The following is a 16,167-nucleotide window of genomic DNA, read 5'->3' as shown; positions in this document are numbered from 1 at the left end:
CCTCTGGACCCCCCCCCCCCAAGGAGGGAACACACAGAAGGGCCTTGGATGACAGTCACAGGGTCTGGGTCAGTTCATTTGAGGAGAGGTGGTCCTTGAGATATTGGGGCCCTGAGACACATTGAATTTGGCCAGTACAGTCGGGCCAGGACTTGTGTTATGTGACTTGAGTGCTCTGAATAGTGAGTACTGATTTAAGAAGAAAAAAGCTAAATGGCATCAGAGAAATAAATATAAAATGTTTCAAGAACATTGATTCATAATTAAATAAGCATTGAGGGCTGCAACAGTAATTAAGCTGTAAATGCTCTGTATGCTGCAGAAAGTGGGCCTTGCCCAACACTCATTTTGTGCAGGTGAGATAATTAATTTGAAACTTTAATTATCAGATGTGAAATGCCTGGCCTTTTAGAAAACAAGGACACATTCATCCTTAGAAATTGGGAGAATTAAACAGAGTATTTTAAAACGTCATTTTTCAATTTTGCAGCAATAATACAAATTCTATAAAACCAACCCATTGAGTCAACTCCCCCCCCCCCCGTGGTTTCTTATATTTAATCTTTGCTACTGCATATTCTAATTATTCCCTTTTCTTCCCCCTTTAAAATCCCCATTCATTTGTTTCTTAACTGCTCATTTTATTTTAATTGTGCTAATGTTTTAAGTTATTTACCATAGTTTTTCAAATAGTCCACACATTTTCCGTACCTTTCCTTTCTTAAATGTAATACCTTTTGAAAAGTTTTCGGCCGCTTTGGGGGGCTGAAAAATACCCTTTGGGTCAAGGGATGAGAAGCCTGTGACTTTCCGAATGCTGCTGGCACCTCTCATCCATTTTAACCAGTGTGACCAGCGGTCAGGGATCTTGGGAGTTGCGACTCAGCAACAATATCTGGAAGGCAACAAGCTTTCCTTTCCTTCCTTTGGTCATGCAAGTGTTCAGGGAACAATGTGATTTGACAATGGAAAGGATCAATAGGTTTGTTTCACAGCACCTGCTTTGCAAGAGAGTCCCCGGCTCAGTCGCTGGCATCTTTTTTAATAAATGTGGCAAGTGATGGGAACCTGATGGGGGCCCTAAGGTCTAGAATCATAGAACTATCGAGTTGGAGGGGACCCCGAGGGTCATCCCACAACGCCAGAATCTTTTGCCCAACATGGGGCTAATGAACCCACGCTGAGATTCAGGTTCCCATATTCTACCAACTGAGCTATCTTAGAGTAATTGAGAAGTGGCAAGAAAATGGTAGCCTGGTAGCGCCGTTGGTTCTGGCTGGCTTCAGGAGCTGCTCGCTGCCATGGTGCCCGCCATTTTTCCTCGCCGGAAGTCCCTGTATGATGTGTCTTGTGCGCAACACATCATATGGCAGTGATGGCGAACCTATGACACGTGTGTCAGCACTGACACGCATAGCCATTTTTGGTGACACGCGGCTCTCCCCTTTTTCCTTTTATTTAAAGGGGAAACAATTATACATTTTTGTTATTTAAACTATAAATATCGTGAAATTATGGGTTTTTTCTCAAAGTGACACACCACCCGAGTTATGCTCGGGTTTTTTTGGCAAATTTTGACACACCTAGCTCAAAAAGTTGCCCATCACTGTCATATGGGAACTTCCGTCGAGGAAAAATGGGTGCCACGGCAGCGAGCAGCTCCTGAAGCCAGCCAGAGCCAACTGCGCTACCAGGCTGGCTCCGGGCTGTTGACTGCCACTGCCGAAGGGGAACTGGGGATGTCTGGTGGTACAGATCTCCTTCCCCCTTCCCCCTTTGTTTTGAATGGTCGCGGGAGGCTTGGTCAGGCAGCCGATGCCCAGTTTTTTAAAAGCTCTGCGCATTTATGTTTCACAGGGTGCGAAAGAAGGGCTTTGCACCTTTATGCAATATGCATGTGTGCATGGGCCCAGGGTCTTTTGCTTCACCATCCCCACTACTGACTCCCTGTTGCTACTCAGCTTCAAAATAATAAAGTGTCCCCGGATTCATTGAAAAAAATCTGGTAACCATACTTTGAAGGTCAGTACCAACACTTTGAATTGTGCTTGGAAATGTACTGGGAGCCAATGTAGATCTTTCAGGACTGGTGATGACAGTCCTAGTGGCTGCTCCCAGACACCAATGTAGCTGCTGCGTTCTGGATTAGTTGTAGTGTAGCCAGTGTCCTGGACAGAGCTGGTCAACAGCCGCCCTGGACACAGAATTAACCTGTGCCTCCAAGGACAGCTGTGTGTCTCCATTTTGCCACACTGGCTCTATTTGTGGACGTGTTTTTGTTATTGGAAACTTGGCCTATTCGTTTTACGTAGCAAAGCAGAGTCAAGAACTTAGGGCAAATTTCAGGCATTTATTAACATTGTTCTACTTAGGAATACGGAGTTGGAAAGCAAGTTTCTCGTGCTCAGTACTCACTGTGGACAGGGCAAACACACCCAACACTTTGCAATATTTCTAGCCTTGTTTTGTGATGTCATATTTTGAAAGTGTGTCTGGTGTTGGATATTTCCATTTTGTTCAAAAAGACCTTTGCCCATGTGTCTATTTTTTCACCAAATATTTGTACCTTATTTAGCAGCTATAAAAAAGCACAGGTTACATAGATGATGGGTTAGACTCATAGAACCATTTAAATTGATCGATCAAACTTAGTCATATCTGCTACCACTACATTTGCAGTGTGCTCAGCTGCCCTGTAAGCAAAGTAAAAATTAAAAGGGAAGGGGGACTGTTCTCTGTTCACTAGCTCAAATTTCAGTGGCACCCTGGATGCCACTAAATTTTGGCGCCCCCCCCCCCAGCCTTTCTTGCTATGTTCTAATCTACAGCATTGTGGCGCCCCCTTCTGGGCTATCCTAAAATCACCTCTGGTAGGATAGGTACGGTGTATCACTAAATGGCTCTTACTTTAGCATTACTATGGATAAAAGGTAAAGGTAAAGGGACCCCTGACCATTAGGTCCAGTCGTGACCGACTCTGGGGTTGCGCGCTCATCTCGCATTATTGGATTGGCCGAGGGAGCCGGCGTACAGCTTCCAGGTCATGTGGCCAGCATGACAAATCCGCTTCTGGTGAACCAGAGCAGCACACGGAAACGCCGTTTACCTTCCCGCTGTAGCGGTTCCTATTTATCTACTTGCATTTTGACGTGCTTTCGAACTGCTAGGTTGGCAGGAGCTGGGACCAAGCAACGGGAGCTCACCCCGTCACAGGGATTCGAACCGCCAACCTGATCAGCAAGCCCTAGGCTCAGGATAGTACCACCCAAAAATGTTTTTTTTCTTGAAGTAGGAGAATGGGATAGATTTCCTGGGTCAGTCCCTAATAACACCCTTGGCTGGAGCTGGGAAGAGATCCTTGAACATTGGTGTGTGCTGTCATATGTTTGCTTTTTCCAGTGATACAGGGGATAAGAAGCTCAGTCTGGAACCAGTATCCTAAGAGTGTTCAACCAGTGGAGGTTAATCCATTAGGGCAAATCTGGAGCTGCCCCACCAACCTTAGCCTCCCCTTTGGTGGCACCTGTCTCCCTGCCTGCCTTCTAACTTAAAACCAACCCAGGGGGAGGAACTGGCAGTCTATTTCCTCCAGTGTTGCTCTCCTAGTACTCATCAGAAAGCAGGGTGGCGGGGAAGCTTGAGTTAGCTGGCTTAGTTAGCTCTGGTTCCACTTACCACTTACTCTACGAACCACCGTGTGCAATCACCTAAAAAGGCAGGTTCATGTATATACCACCATGTAGTTCAGTATGACGGAGTCAGTCAGTAAATCGGTACATGTATTGATCAAGCCGTATGTCCAGGAAGCTGCAGCAGCTGCTCACCGCCAAGCAAAAGACAATGTGCAGAGTGGCTTTTGCTGTACAAGTTCTGCAAATCTCACAATAATAGAACCTATGGTCATGCAATGAAGCTGAATGTTGGAAGAGGAGAGACAAAAAGAAGAGGCAGCACATAATTAAACTACGAAATACTCCCACAGCAGGCAGTGACAGTCACCGACTTGTATGGCCTTGAAAGAGGCTAGGCTAGGCGATATCTGGTTTTCAACATTGTGGCATATAACCAGCTAAACATTGCAATATACTGATACCGGTATATCATGATGTCTGAAATAAGGATGGAGCTATGTAGAGCAGGCATCCCCAAACTGCGGCCCTCCAGATGTTTTGGCCTACAACTCCCATGATCCCTAGCTAACAGGACCAGTGGTTGGGGAAGGTGGGAATTGTAGTCGAAAACACCTGGAGGGCCGAAGTTTGGGGATGCCTGACGTAGAGGCATTGGCTGGCTTCACGATTTTATTCGCATTGTGATTTTGGCCAGCGCCTGCTCCTGTGATTCGCTGCCTCCTCGAAGGAAGGGGAGAACTGAGCTGGCAGTGTTAAAAGTGGCTGCGGGAATCTAGAGAAGCTTTGTCTCTGGCTTCAAGGGTTTTTTCCCCACATTGTGATTTTTGCATAGCACAAACACACATCATAAGCAATGTGGCAGCAGCGGCTTCCAGCAAGATCTCACCAGAACCCGGAAGCTACCACTACAGCCACTTCTCGTTTCAGGGGCGGAGACAACCACAGTGCCACGAGATAAATAAGTGGCGGCTTCCAGCAAGATCTTGCAAGATCTTACTGATACCCAGAAGCTGCCACATAGCCCTGTCGGCTATGTTCTACCTCCACCGTCGGAGGCGGTATATACCAGTTGTTGGGAACTGCAAGGGCGGAGAGACTCTTGTCCTCAGGTCTTGCTTGTGGGCTTCCAGGAGGCACTGGAGGGGCACCTGTGAGAGCAGGATGATGATAGGCCTTTGGCTTGACCCGACACAAGGCTGCTCTGAGGCGGGACCTCAACGCCAGAAACAAATTGGAGGTTATTATTCCTAGGAAGGAAAAACCCCTGGCGCAGCCGCAGCCTTGATTCGAACAACTTCTACATTACAAGGTGACCTCCAAAACTTGAAGATCACCCCCTCCACTAAAAAAATAAATACATTTTAAAGGAGGCAACTCTTGCACCCCCTTCCCAGCGGGAGCGGGGTCCATTTTTCGCGGCGGGCTCCCCAGCCGCGATTATGCTGCGCGCACGCAGGAGATGCCGCCAGCTTGCAAGCGCGCTGCTCTGTTACCGCAAGCATGAAAATCTCTCCCTTTTTTTAAGCTGGCGGGAGGGAACCTCCGTGGCGGGCGGAGGCCTTAAAGCCCCTCCAGGTAGCTAGGGACCAAATGCAGCAGCTCCTTTGAGGGCAGGGAGGCGAGGGACTGCCGTCCTCGGCGGCGCTTTCCTCGCCCCTTTAACGCCTCTTCCCCTGCGCGCTCGCTCGCTCTCTCCCTCTCCAATTGCGCTCTCCGCAGTTCTACCTTAAGGGGCTCGTTGACATCAGCCGAGTGGGCAGGCCTGTTGTGTGGGTGGGATTTCCTGTGCTGGAGAGGTCAGCTGTTCCCAATCCCTCTTTTTCTCTCACTCCCTCCCCCTCTTTTCTGTCTCATTCCCTCTTTTTTTTCTCTTCCTCCCTACCCCCTTTCCCCCCTCCCCTGCCTCGTCTCCGCATTGCCAGGGCTTCACCTCGGTCTCTCTCTTTCTCTCTCTCTCGTGTGTGTGTCTCTCTCTTTCTCTCCCCCCCCGACCCCCTCTCCCTCTTTTCTCTGGCCACTCGCTGGTGCCTCTTGGACGGACTCTTTGGGATTTTATACCTAGTGATGTGTAACTCACAGGATGCCCAGTAGCATTGGAAAGAGATTTAAACCTACGAAATACATCCCGGTCTCCACAGCAGCTGCCTTATTAGTGGGCTCTACTACTTTGTTCTTCGTGTTCACGTAAGTTTAAAATGAGAACGCCGACGATATGAGGTCCGCGGGTTTCTGTCAGGAAGCGGGGAGTGCGGGGGGGGGGGTTGTTGCAAATAAGGCCTGGTTTGTGGTGCCGGCTAGGTACCTTTCGGGGACTGGGTTGCTATGGAGGAGGCAGAGGAGTTGCTTTGATCCCTTGGAGAGGCCCCCTCCGTTGGTGGTGATGCTTTCTCGAGGTGCCCAGATCTCTCCCCCCCCCGGGGGTGGCGATTGCGGCGGCGTTGGGTGGGGTGGAGGGGGACGCTTCCTACTTTGCAGAGCTTTTTCTGGTTATTTAATTCACATCCTATCGCTCCAGCAGCCTTTTTAAAAATAATAATAATAATAATATCCTTGACTCATAAGGAACCACCATTTCATGGCAAAACAGCCCTATCAGACTTTTGCAGCTGCTTGTCTGTGTACATTGGAGGCGCCAATTAAATGCTGTCTTTTTCTCTCCCCCCCGGTCCCCCCCCCGCGCTCTGCTTCTGTGCGGAAAAGGGGGGGAAAAGGAGGGGGGAGTTGGTGTATGTTTTGAGTGAGCATCATGCTGAGAAGTGCAAAAGGCTTTTTTTCTTTTTGCTGCAATTAGCCAACCCAAATCAAGCCTCTTGTTTTTATATGGGCAGATTCAGCTCGCTTGCCTTGTACCTCCTTAAGCTGGCTTGTGTGGAGCGAAAGAGAGAATTGGCCTCTGGGGCTTTTTTGCAGCAAATGTCTTGTTGGTTTTGGGAGGATGGTGAAGGCTGCCTGGAGAAAATCCTTCGGAGGCAGCACCATTGAGCTTCTGGTTGTGCTGGAAACTCCAGTATTTAATGTGCACATCTTGATGTGGTTCATTTCCTCATTTAAAAGGAAGAGGGGGAGAGATTTAAAAGCATTTGCCTTCATACCCCCCGCCCAAAAATGCTTTAGCTTGGAGATTTCCAGTAGCTTTCTTTTAGTTTCCTCCTCTTCTTAAATTTTGCATGCAAAGGAGGGGATTGTTAAAGTAATTGCAATTCCTTGCTTTTTAAAGAAAACCTCTATATAACTTTGATTCCAGCATAAGATACAGTTTGTGCTCTGAGCTGTTTCTTGGGTCTTGCAGCTCTCTGAATGGTGAAAGAATCCAAATGTTTACTGAGATGATTAGAAAAACAACAACATTATTCTCTGCTGATTAGCTGTTAGTATGCAGTCTTATTTTCACTGGATCTGAGCTCAAGGGAAGGTATGGGGATGTAGTATCAAATGTAGCTCTAGCTTGGCTGCAAAAATGCACCTTACGTGTGTTAACACCCAACAAGGGTTCATGTCCTTGGAGTCATTGTTGTACCTTGATGGTAAAATTGGATGTTTGCATGAGAGATCAAGGTAGGTTGTGTTGCCCTAGTCAAATAGTTCCGGGGTTGTTGCTTTAGTAGTGTGTTTCTATCTGGGACAAATTGCATTTATTTGCTTTGAATGGCACATTGATTGAAAACTGCTTTTGAAAACTCTGGCTATACTTCTTGGATGAGACATAGACATAGCTGGTGGTTGAAGACTTGTTTTCCTCTTCTTTTCTCTTCTCTTCTCCTGACTCCCCCCCCCCCCAGCCCCACCTATTTTGCAGACTTGGCCCCTTTCTAATTATAGGCAATGCAACCAAGCTTACCATGGCACAAGACATTGGAAAAGTTGACGTGTTGTAGGTGTAGGTCGTCTGATATTCCAAGAGAGTATTCCTAGGTTACCTGAAAGAATTCGGTTTCCCATTATGAGCTTGCCCTTTTGGTAGGCTCTGCTTCCAGGGCTCTACTAGCGTTCCCCAACTTTGTGCTCCTCCCGACGTTTTAGGATATAGCTCCCTTCAACCCCAGTAGGCATGTCTAGTGATCAAGGTTGATGGGCACCAATATATGGAGGACGCCAGAGCAGGGGAGTGCTCAGTGTATAAAGGGCCTTTTTAGTGGCAGCACCTCAGTTGTGAAATGCTCTTCCCAAAGACAAGCTGGCTGCGATGGACCCTAGTGTCTTTTCAACACTAGGTGAAGATGTTTATCTGCTCCTTGGCTTTGAATGGCTACCTTGGTGTTTTGCTATTTATTTATTTATTTTTGTCTTTATTGTTGGTGCCCACTTTAATTAGTATTTCAGATTTAATGTGCTTTTAAAAATTATTCGTATTTTAATTGCTCTGGAAGCTTTGGCTGCACAGCAGTGTAGAAAAAAAACAATCAATAGGCAGGGAGTTCCAAAGTGTGAATGCTATTGCAGCGAAAGATCGATTTCTTACAGATGTGGAGCAGGTATTATGTGGCACCTTCAATAGTGCCAGTTCTGCAGAATGAAGCAGTCGAGAGGGCATATATTTGGTTAAGGGGATCTCGCAGGTGTGCTCAGATGGTGCTGTTGTGTGCAGATAAATGTACCGTATGAGTGCACAACATTCACAGCTTGAACTTGAATATAATGTGTGAACACCCCTATTGTGTCTCTGCATCATGTTAATTTGTGTTCAGTATTGTGGGCCCAATTTTGTGGAACTCAACTCCTTTCTAGTTTGAAGTCTAGACCGTTGAACTTCAAAGCCAGCCAAAGCCCTCGCCTTCCTTCTTTACTAAGGTAAAGGTAAAGGGACCCCTGACCATTAGGTCCAGTCGTGACCGACTCTGGGGTTGCACGCTCATCTTGCATTATTGGCCGAGGGAGCCGACGTACAGCTTCCAGGTCATGTGGCCAGCATGACAAAGCCGCTTCTGGCAAACCAGAGCAGCACATGGAAACGCCGTTTACCTTCCCGCTGTAGCGGTTCCTATTTATCTACTTGCATTTTGATGTGCTTTCGAACTGCTAGGTTGGCAGGAGCTGGGACCAAGCAACGGGAGATCACCCCGTCACAGGGATTCGAACCGCCGACCTTCTGATCAGCAAGCCCTAGGCTCAATGGTTTGACCACAGCGCCACCTGGGTCCTTCTTTACTACAGGCTTTTAAATGCATTTCTGATTGTTTTGTTTTAAACAGTTCTAAGGTACTGAGTCTTCTGTCCAACTCTTGCAGATGATGGTAAATTAAGCAGTATATAAACATTTGAAATAAATAAAGTAGTTTTATATACTGTATGTTTTTTCTCTTTTTAAAGAAAGGCTCAGATGCCAGGTTTCATACACCTGGATGAGCAATTGGTAGCAGGTCAAAGTCTTCCATTTATTTTCCTCTATCTTGACAACTAAGCAATCTCTAGGCAACCTAAGCTGTATTCTGCAGATCTCCAAGCGCCACACATGCCTCAGAGGCGCCATTTTGTTTTTGATTAAAGAAGATCTCTGTCTAAAATCTTAATGGCCTGCAAACAACTGTGTGGTGTGTTCGAAACACATGAGCAAGTTAGGGGCATGTTTGTCAAGCGGGGCCCTGCTCATGTTTGTTTATTGATTTATCGCTACGTACTTATTGCAATGCGCTCTTGCGTGGGGCTGCCCTTGAAGATGACTCAGAAGCTTCAATTGGTCCAAAATGCAGCGGCTAGGTTTCTGACTGGGGTTCCTTTTAGAGATCTCATGTAACCCCTGTTTTAAAACAGGTTACCAGTTGCCTTTTCATTTCCAGAACCAACTGAAGGTGCTCCCATTAAGGAGACCCATTAGGCAGGTTGAGACCGCTGTCTCAGGCAACATATCTGTAGGTGCTCCACCTGCCTCTGCCATTTTGCACAGAACCCACAAGATCTCATGCGGTTTGGGGCAAGATCACATGCGAAATCGCATGCGAGTTTGGCAGGTTTGCCAAAGCAGGGAGCAGTAGGAGCAGGTTGGCAGGAGCAGCAGCAAAATGGGATGTGCCACCCCAAACTTTTAAGTTTTTAAAGTCCTAAATGTGTTTGGCAGTGCTCCCCCCCCCAAGAGAAATAGGTGCTGAAACTCACCGTGCAGTTGCTACAGTAAGTTGCCGGACTACTTGGGGCAACCCAGTTTGGCAACAGCTGTATTCATCACCCACGGAGGGGCTAAAAACTATGACAAGCTTTCTCTCCTTAGCTGGTCTGGTGCAAGTCAGATAAATGTGCCCCCGCCTCCCTCGTTCTTAGATTCAGGTGGATAGCTAGGCAGGCCCATCTTACCCATAGAGGCCAGTGGTGTGGGGCGCCAGGGCGCCAGGTTCTGGAGGGCGCCAGGCGAGAGTCCAGGAATCACCGAATGAGCACGATGAGAGGGTCTCAGCTCCCACTGAGCGCCGGCTCGGTTTTTTCCCTTTTAGCCTGCAGGCGCCGAATTCTGTGGGGCGCCAGAAGCCTAAAAGGGAAAAAACCGAGCCGATGCCTGGTGGGAGCGGCACACTTGCCCTCACTCGGTGTACGCCCGCTTGCTTGGTGTGCTGCCTGCCATGGCCACGTGGCATGAAGCGTTCAGCTGAGCCGGGAGGCGCCGTGTCCAGCCTCCGCCTCTTCCCCACCAGAGGAGCCGCCCTTCAGCCGCTGCCCGCCTCCAGCCCTAAAAAAAAGGTCGACAACTCTGGGAAAGCGGGGGGCACCAGAGGGATCTTTGCACCACGGCACCAGATATGCTTAAGACGGCCCTGTAGCTAGGGCAGCTCGGAGGGGCCCTTGCGCAAATATGCACATGTGCAATGGTAGAGACTTGGCTGGAAAGCTTAAAGCCCACTGCCACTACAAGGGAGACGGATGGAAGGAAAGGAAATGTGAATTGGTGCCCTCCTGTAGCTTGACCAATTGTAGCTAGGAGTTAGGTAGAGTCACAGATCTTTAAAAAAGCGTAGACTTCCATACGTTGGCCAGCTTCCTTTTTTACTTGAATTGTTCGTTTGGGCTTCTCAGAAGTACGTAAATGCATGAAGCAGGCAGGGGGAGCGCCAGCCCACAATGGCACCCACCTGAGACGTGCCAGAGCTATGCTCCAGCACACTCTCCCTGGGGGGAAAAGCACTGGTCTTAGGCCCCCAAATATCTGAAAGAGCACCCCCTTCCCTATATAGACCATCTTGGGTGCTAAGATTGGCAAAAGGTGCCCTCAGAGGCTTGTGGGGTGGTGGCCCAGGAAGAGAGCATTATCTGTGGTGACCCCTAAGTTGTGTAACTCCCTCCCCACCGAGGCAGGTTTGGCACCTTCATTATACAGCTTCTGGCAAATGCTGAATATATCCTTTTGATATTGGAGGTTTACATTTTTAGGACCCACCTGATTTGTGTGATTATAAGTCGTTTGAAGATGCTTTCAACCCTCCCTGGGACATCAAGATGAAGGGAGGTAATAAGTTATAACATTCTTCCATCTAATGATTTTGAAGTTGGCCAGGAAGAGTATTCATCAGTCACGAAATGCCTGAGTAAACAGGAGTGTTTTCAAATTCAAGGTAATATTGATGGAGACAGGTGCATCTCCCTAGGGAGGTCATTCCACAACAAGGGGAGCCACCACTGAAAAGGCCCAGGTCACAGGTCAACGGCAACTGGACAGCTATCAACATGGCATCCTTTAAAAAAAAAAACCTGAGGGGAGGTTTTTGTTTTTTTTAATTGAGATATGGCAATAGGGAAGTTGTGCTATTCAAAGGGAAGTAGTCAAAAATCACACTGGAACCCTAAGGCAAAATGAGATTTCCCCCCCAAAAAAACCAACAACTCATTTTTGTGGCAGAAGGGAGTGCAAGTGAAGAAACATGAGGAGGTGATGAACCCTTTCCTTGCACACCTCTTGCCCTCTCTTATAGCTTTGCCCCTCTGCTGGGAGGCAGGGAAGAAGCTCGGAACAATGTAGAACAGAGAAACATCAGTCAGGGACACAGTTTAGCCCTGTACTACAACTGCAATCGCGAATGTCCTCCTGAAAGCTAGATTTCCTGGTATAAGAAGGAGCTGCCAGGACTACAGTATATGTCTTTATTTGTAATTAGAGACATGTGATATTGAACCTGGGGACATTCTGCATATAGAGAAAAGCTGTTGCTATTGAGCGGCTTCACCTAGATTTGCCAGTAATGTTTACTTTCAGCTAAGTCAATAAAAAATCATATGCAGTGTTAATTAAAAGCTTCCCATTTGTAGGTTATGTCTATATTTTTAACTTTGTAATAATGAAGAACTATACTGGACGGGAGGGGTATTGAACAACTTGCAAGTCGGAATACTTTGTAGGTATCCTATATTCACTTTAAAGGTAAAGGGGCCCCTGACCATCAAGTCCAGTCGTGTCCGACTCTGGGGTTGCGGTGCTCATCTCGCTCTATAGGCCGAGAGAGCCGGCGTTTGTCCGCAGACAGCTTCCGGGTCATGTGGCCAGCATGACAAAGCTGCTTCTGGCGAACCAGAGCAGCGCACGGAAACGCCGTTTACCTTCCTGCCGGAGCGGCCCCTATTTATCTACTTGCACTTTGATGTGCTTTCGAACTGCTAGGTGGGCAGGAGCTGGGACCGAACAACAGGAGCTCACCCTGTTGCAGGGATTCGAACCGCCAACCTTCTGATCAGCAAGCCCTAGACTCTGTGGTTTAACCCACAGCGCCACCTGGGTCCCATTCACTTTGGTGGATTGCAAATTGTGCAGGTCAGCTTTCACTCCTTAATATTTTCTCTCCACCCCCCCCAGTCAGTCTTCAGACACTAAGAAAAACATGCATGCTACACATAATACAGGTGCATAGAGGTGCATCTTACTCAGTTTATGGCAGAGATTAGAGACTCAAAAAGCTTAGTTCCTTCTAAAAGATTGCTTAATTTCCTATATGTTTTTTCCCCTAAATTAATTGGGCCAAGTCCCACTTTGAAATGAAGGTAGCTTTATTAATTGATAAACTCTTTTCCTCTTAATCTGGTCAGGCTTCCTTATGGATCGTTGCTTATAACCTTATCCATTCAGCTGGCAACCTGCGCCGCTTGGCTCTTCTCTGATCTGGAAATACCGAAGGCTTCAACAGCTCGTGTTTGGAAAGCTGGCTTTGACCACAGTGCCCTCTCAAATGGGATTGCTTTGAGTGGAATGCCAGGTGGTGGGTCTACGGTAATTCGGTCCGCTGGAAGACTAGAGCTTAATTAAAGCTGTTTTGTTCAAACATGGTGTAGATGTCACTTTAAGTTAAAGACTCTGTAACATCTACTAGGGAAGCTGACTGCCACTGAGAAGCTAAGAAGCTAGTTTAGGTGGCTTCTCCGCTCTGCTCTTTTAAGTGCAGCCGAGACTGAAATTAGCTGGTAGTGGAATTTAAAAGGGACGTTCCCCAAACACTTAATACAGTGCTACATTATCCACCTATGCCCTTCCACGTGGCCAAGATAGGAAACTGCTTTATACCAAGTCAAATTATTTACCCATCTGTCATGACATTGACCAGTTTGATTAGCAGCAGCTCTCCTGAATCTCAGGCAGCGGTCTTTCTTATTAATTGCTACTTGATTTTTTTAAACAGAGATGCCTGGGATTGAACCTGGGAGATTCTGCATCCAGGCAACTTTGCTGTCACAGAGCCATTCCCCTAAATTTGCATGAAATGTGTATTCGTCTATAATGTTTGTCCACAAGTAAATCACATTCAGCAAAGGTCCCCTGCAATGGTAGTTAAATACTTCCTGTTTTTGAAATTTTTTTTTTTGTATTGTACAGTCATACCTCTTCTTGCGAACGTTTCATGTTGCATTTTTTCGGGTTAAGCACACGGCAAACCCGGAAGTGTTTACTTCCGGGTTTCGCCATGCGCAGAAGCGCTGCTCTGGTTATGGACTTTTTGGGGTGCGAACGGCACCCCTGAACGGATTGTGTCCGCAACCAGAGATACCATTGTATTGTATTGTATTGTATTGTATTAACATTTTGATGTTTACTGACTTGGGATCCTTTGGGAGAAAGGTCAGGATACAAATTTAATAAATAGTACTGGGGTTCTCCGTAGGCCCTCAAGCTCTTTCTCAGAAGAGTCGCTTCAGGGTTGGGTGGGATCCTGACAATTTCTGTGCCCTGTTTCTTGGTTTCCTTCCTCTGGTTCCCATTCCTGGTTCTTGGCTCTCCTCTGAACGCAGCCTGTGGTGCCGGTGGAGCCTTGGATGTTGGCCAATAAATGTCCAAGGTAAGACGCTAGAGTAGATTGATGAACTGTGCTGCTTTACTTAGAGCTGAATGACCAGAGCATGTGGCTTCTCTCCGACAGCTGCTCTCGTCCTGGGCGTAGCTCAGCCAAGCTTGAGAGTTCAAGGCCTTGAAGTGCGTTTATTAAAATTACATGGTAGGGAGTTGCCATGCCGAATATAAATTCCCAAGATGACTTTCTACGATTACCATTTGATTTGTTTTTTAAAAAACAAAAAACCTTGCCAACAGTTAAGCAGCCGGTGTGAGCTGGGGTCACAGCCTGTCATAATGGCTGGATATTGGAGGCGTTACGCTTCGTGGTAGAGCACGTCTTCGTTTTAATCCCAGACTCCTACAGCTGGAAAACTATGGGTTGGTTGTGAGGGGGACCCCTGCTTGAGACTCTGTTAGAGGGTGCCATCAGCATTATACCCTTAAAGCAGTCAGGGTGGATAAAAATCAGTGAATTATTTTTTTAAAGTTAAAAATCGGATTTTTTTTTATTTGAATCGATTTTTTTGATTTAAATCGGATTTTTAAAATAAAATGCTTTTGGAGGAAAAATCTTTCTAAAGCTAGTTTTCTATTTAAGTTACATTATAGTCCAAAGGCTATTCATCAGGAAATAAGGATTTGTTTTAAGTTTTCCATGTGTACTAAAACTCAGTCTAAGGTTTTTTTTGTTTTTTTTAAAAAACCGTTTAACCACATCAGTTAACAAACATGGATACATTTGCTATAATGTTATTGCTTTAGTTAAATAAATTGTTTAAATTGCTATTAAGGGAATTATTATTTTCTCCTTCCAATAAAGTACAGCAGAAAAGTTGTCCAAATATAAACAATAATTTCATAATTACCTGTCTTTGCATTTCTAATAGTACAGTATAACCAAATCAGTAATTTTTGATATAACTGTAAAAAACTACTCTGAAAATTTATTGTTCCAAAGATGAAACCTTCGTCGGGTTGTAAATATTAAGATTATACCAGCAAGAATGAGTCTTTCTGTAAAAAATATATGATTTAAATCAAGTCTACTGACTAGTGATTTAAATCAAGTCTTACTAACTAGTGATTTAAATCGCGATTTAAATCGATTTGATTTAAATCAAATCCACCCTGAAAGCAGTATCCTAGCACTTTGCCGCTTGACCACTTTGTAGGAAGTCATGGCTTCCTCCAAAGAAAATAAAATCCTGGCTGAGTTGTTAGGAGACTCCAGTTCCCCTCTGAGAGCAACAGTTCTCAGAGCAGTTTTTACAATCAACTCCTCATCCCAGGGAACTCTGGGAATTGTAGTTCTGTGAGAGGAATTGGCCTCTCCCAACAAACTACACTTCCCAGGGTTCTTTTGGAATAGCCACGAGTGTTTAAAGAGCTTTGAGGCACAGCGTGGGTGGGGTGCTGTGCCAGGGGACGGTGCACACTTTTTGGGGGGGGGCACAAACCAGGTGCCCCTGGCATGGCCCAGCCCAGTGCTCCTCTCCACCCACCAAGGGCCATGTCAACTGGCCAGGCTCCTCCCTGTGTGGGCAGGCAGTTGGCTCAGTGTGGCCCAACATTGCTCTCGTGGGGGTAGGATTGCTCTGGCAGCATTGGTGGAGAGGGCTGGGCTGGTGGTCTCCCACCCGGCGCACGTGTTTGCGCTCACTCCGAACACTGGTGCTTTAACTGTATGGTTCAGGTGGGGTCAGAGCGAACAGCATTGGGCTGTCAGTTTCCCCAGCCTGGTCCAGATTTAGTTGTTGTTCGACTACACCTCCCACAATCCCTAATCATTTACCATGCTGGCAGGGGCTTATGGGGAATGGAGTCCAGTAGCATCCGGACCAAGGGTCAGCAAACCTTTTCAGCAGTGGTCCACTGTCCCTCAGACCTTGTGGGGTGGCTGGACTATATTTTGAAAAGAAAAAAAATGAGCAAATTCCTGTGCCCCACAAATAACCCAGAGATGCATTTTAAATAAAAGAACACATTCTACTCATGTAAAAACACCAGGCAGGCCCCACAAATAACCCAGAGATGCATTTTAAATAAAAGGACTCATTCTACTCATGTAAAAACGCTGATTCCTGGACCGTCCACAGAAGATCCAGCCTCCAGGCCTTAGTTTGCCTACTCATGATCTGGAGCAGGGGTCAGCAAACTTTTTCAGCAGGGGGCCAGTCCACTGTCCCTCAGACCTTGTGGGGCCGGACTATATTTTGAAGGAAAAAAAATGAACGAATTCCTATGCCCCACAAATAACCCAGAGATGCATTTTAAATAAAAGCACACATTCTACTTGTGTAA

The 16,167-nt window shown here is 46.6% G+C and overlaps 1 protein-coding gene and 1 pseudogene across 4 annotated transcripts in view; both read left to right on the top strand.

Annotated features, from left to right (window-relative positions):
• The first annotated feature begins 4,834 nt into the window (after positions 1-4,834).
• The window catches only part of ZDHHC8 (zDHHC palmitoyltransferase 8), a 126,133-nt gene continuing 114,800 nt past the window's right edge, over positions 4,835-16,167 (top strand). For 2 of the 3 annotated variants that reach the window (XM_035099127.3, XM_035099125.3), the window contains exon 1: positions 5,678-5,816. In XM_035099127.3, coding sequence (XP_034955018.3) covers positions 5,713-5,816 — 104 coding nt within the window. In that variant the 5' untranslated portion in view covers positions 5,678-5,712. Of the gene's footprint in view, positions 4,942-5,677; positions 5,817-16,167 lie in introns of those variants that run through there. The other variant, XM_035099128.3, reaches the window with a different exon arrangement.
• LOC148683092 (serine/threonine-protein phosphatase 2A activator pseudogene) overlaps positions 5,679-16,167 on the top strand; it is a 52,437-nt pseudogene continuing 41,948 nt past the window's right edge. The window contains exon 1 of the transcript XR_015947427.1: positions 5,679-5,816. The product of XR_015947427.1 is annotated as a serine/threonine-protein phosphatase 2A activator pseudogene, transcript variant X1 (transcript). The remainder of the gene's footprint in view (positions 5,817-16,167) is intronic.

Source organism: Zootoca vivipara, chromosome 16, assembly GCF_965207765.1.
Source record: "Zootoca vivipara chromosome 16, rZooViv2.hap1.1, whole genome shotgun sequence".
Lineage (NCBI taxonomy): Eukaryota > Metazoa > Chordata > Lepidosauria > Squamata > Lacertidae > Zootoca > Zootoca vivipara.
This window is presented reverse-complemented; position numbering and strand designations above follow the sequence as displayed.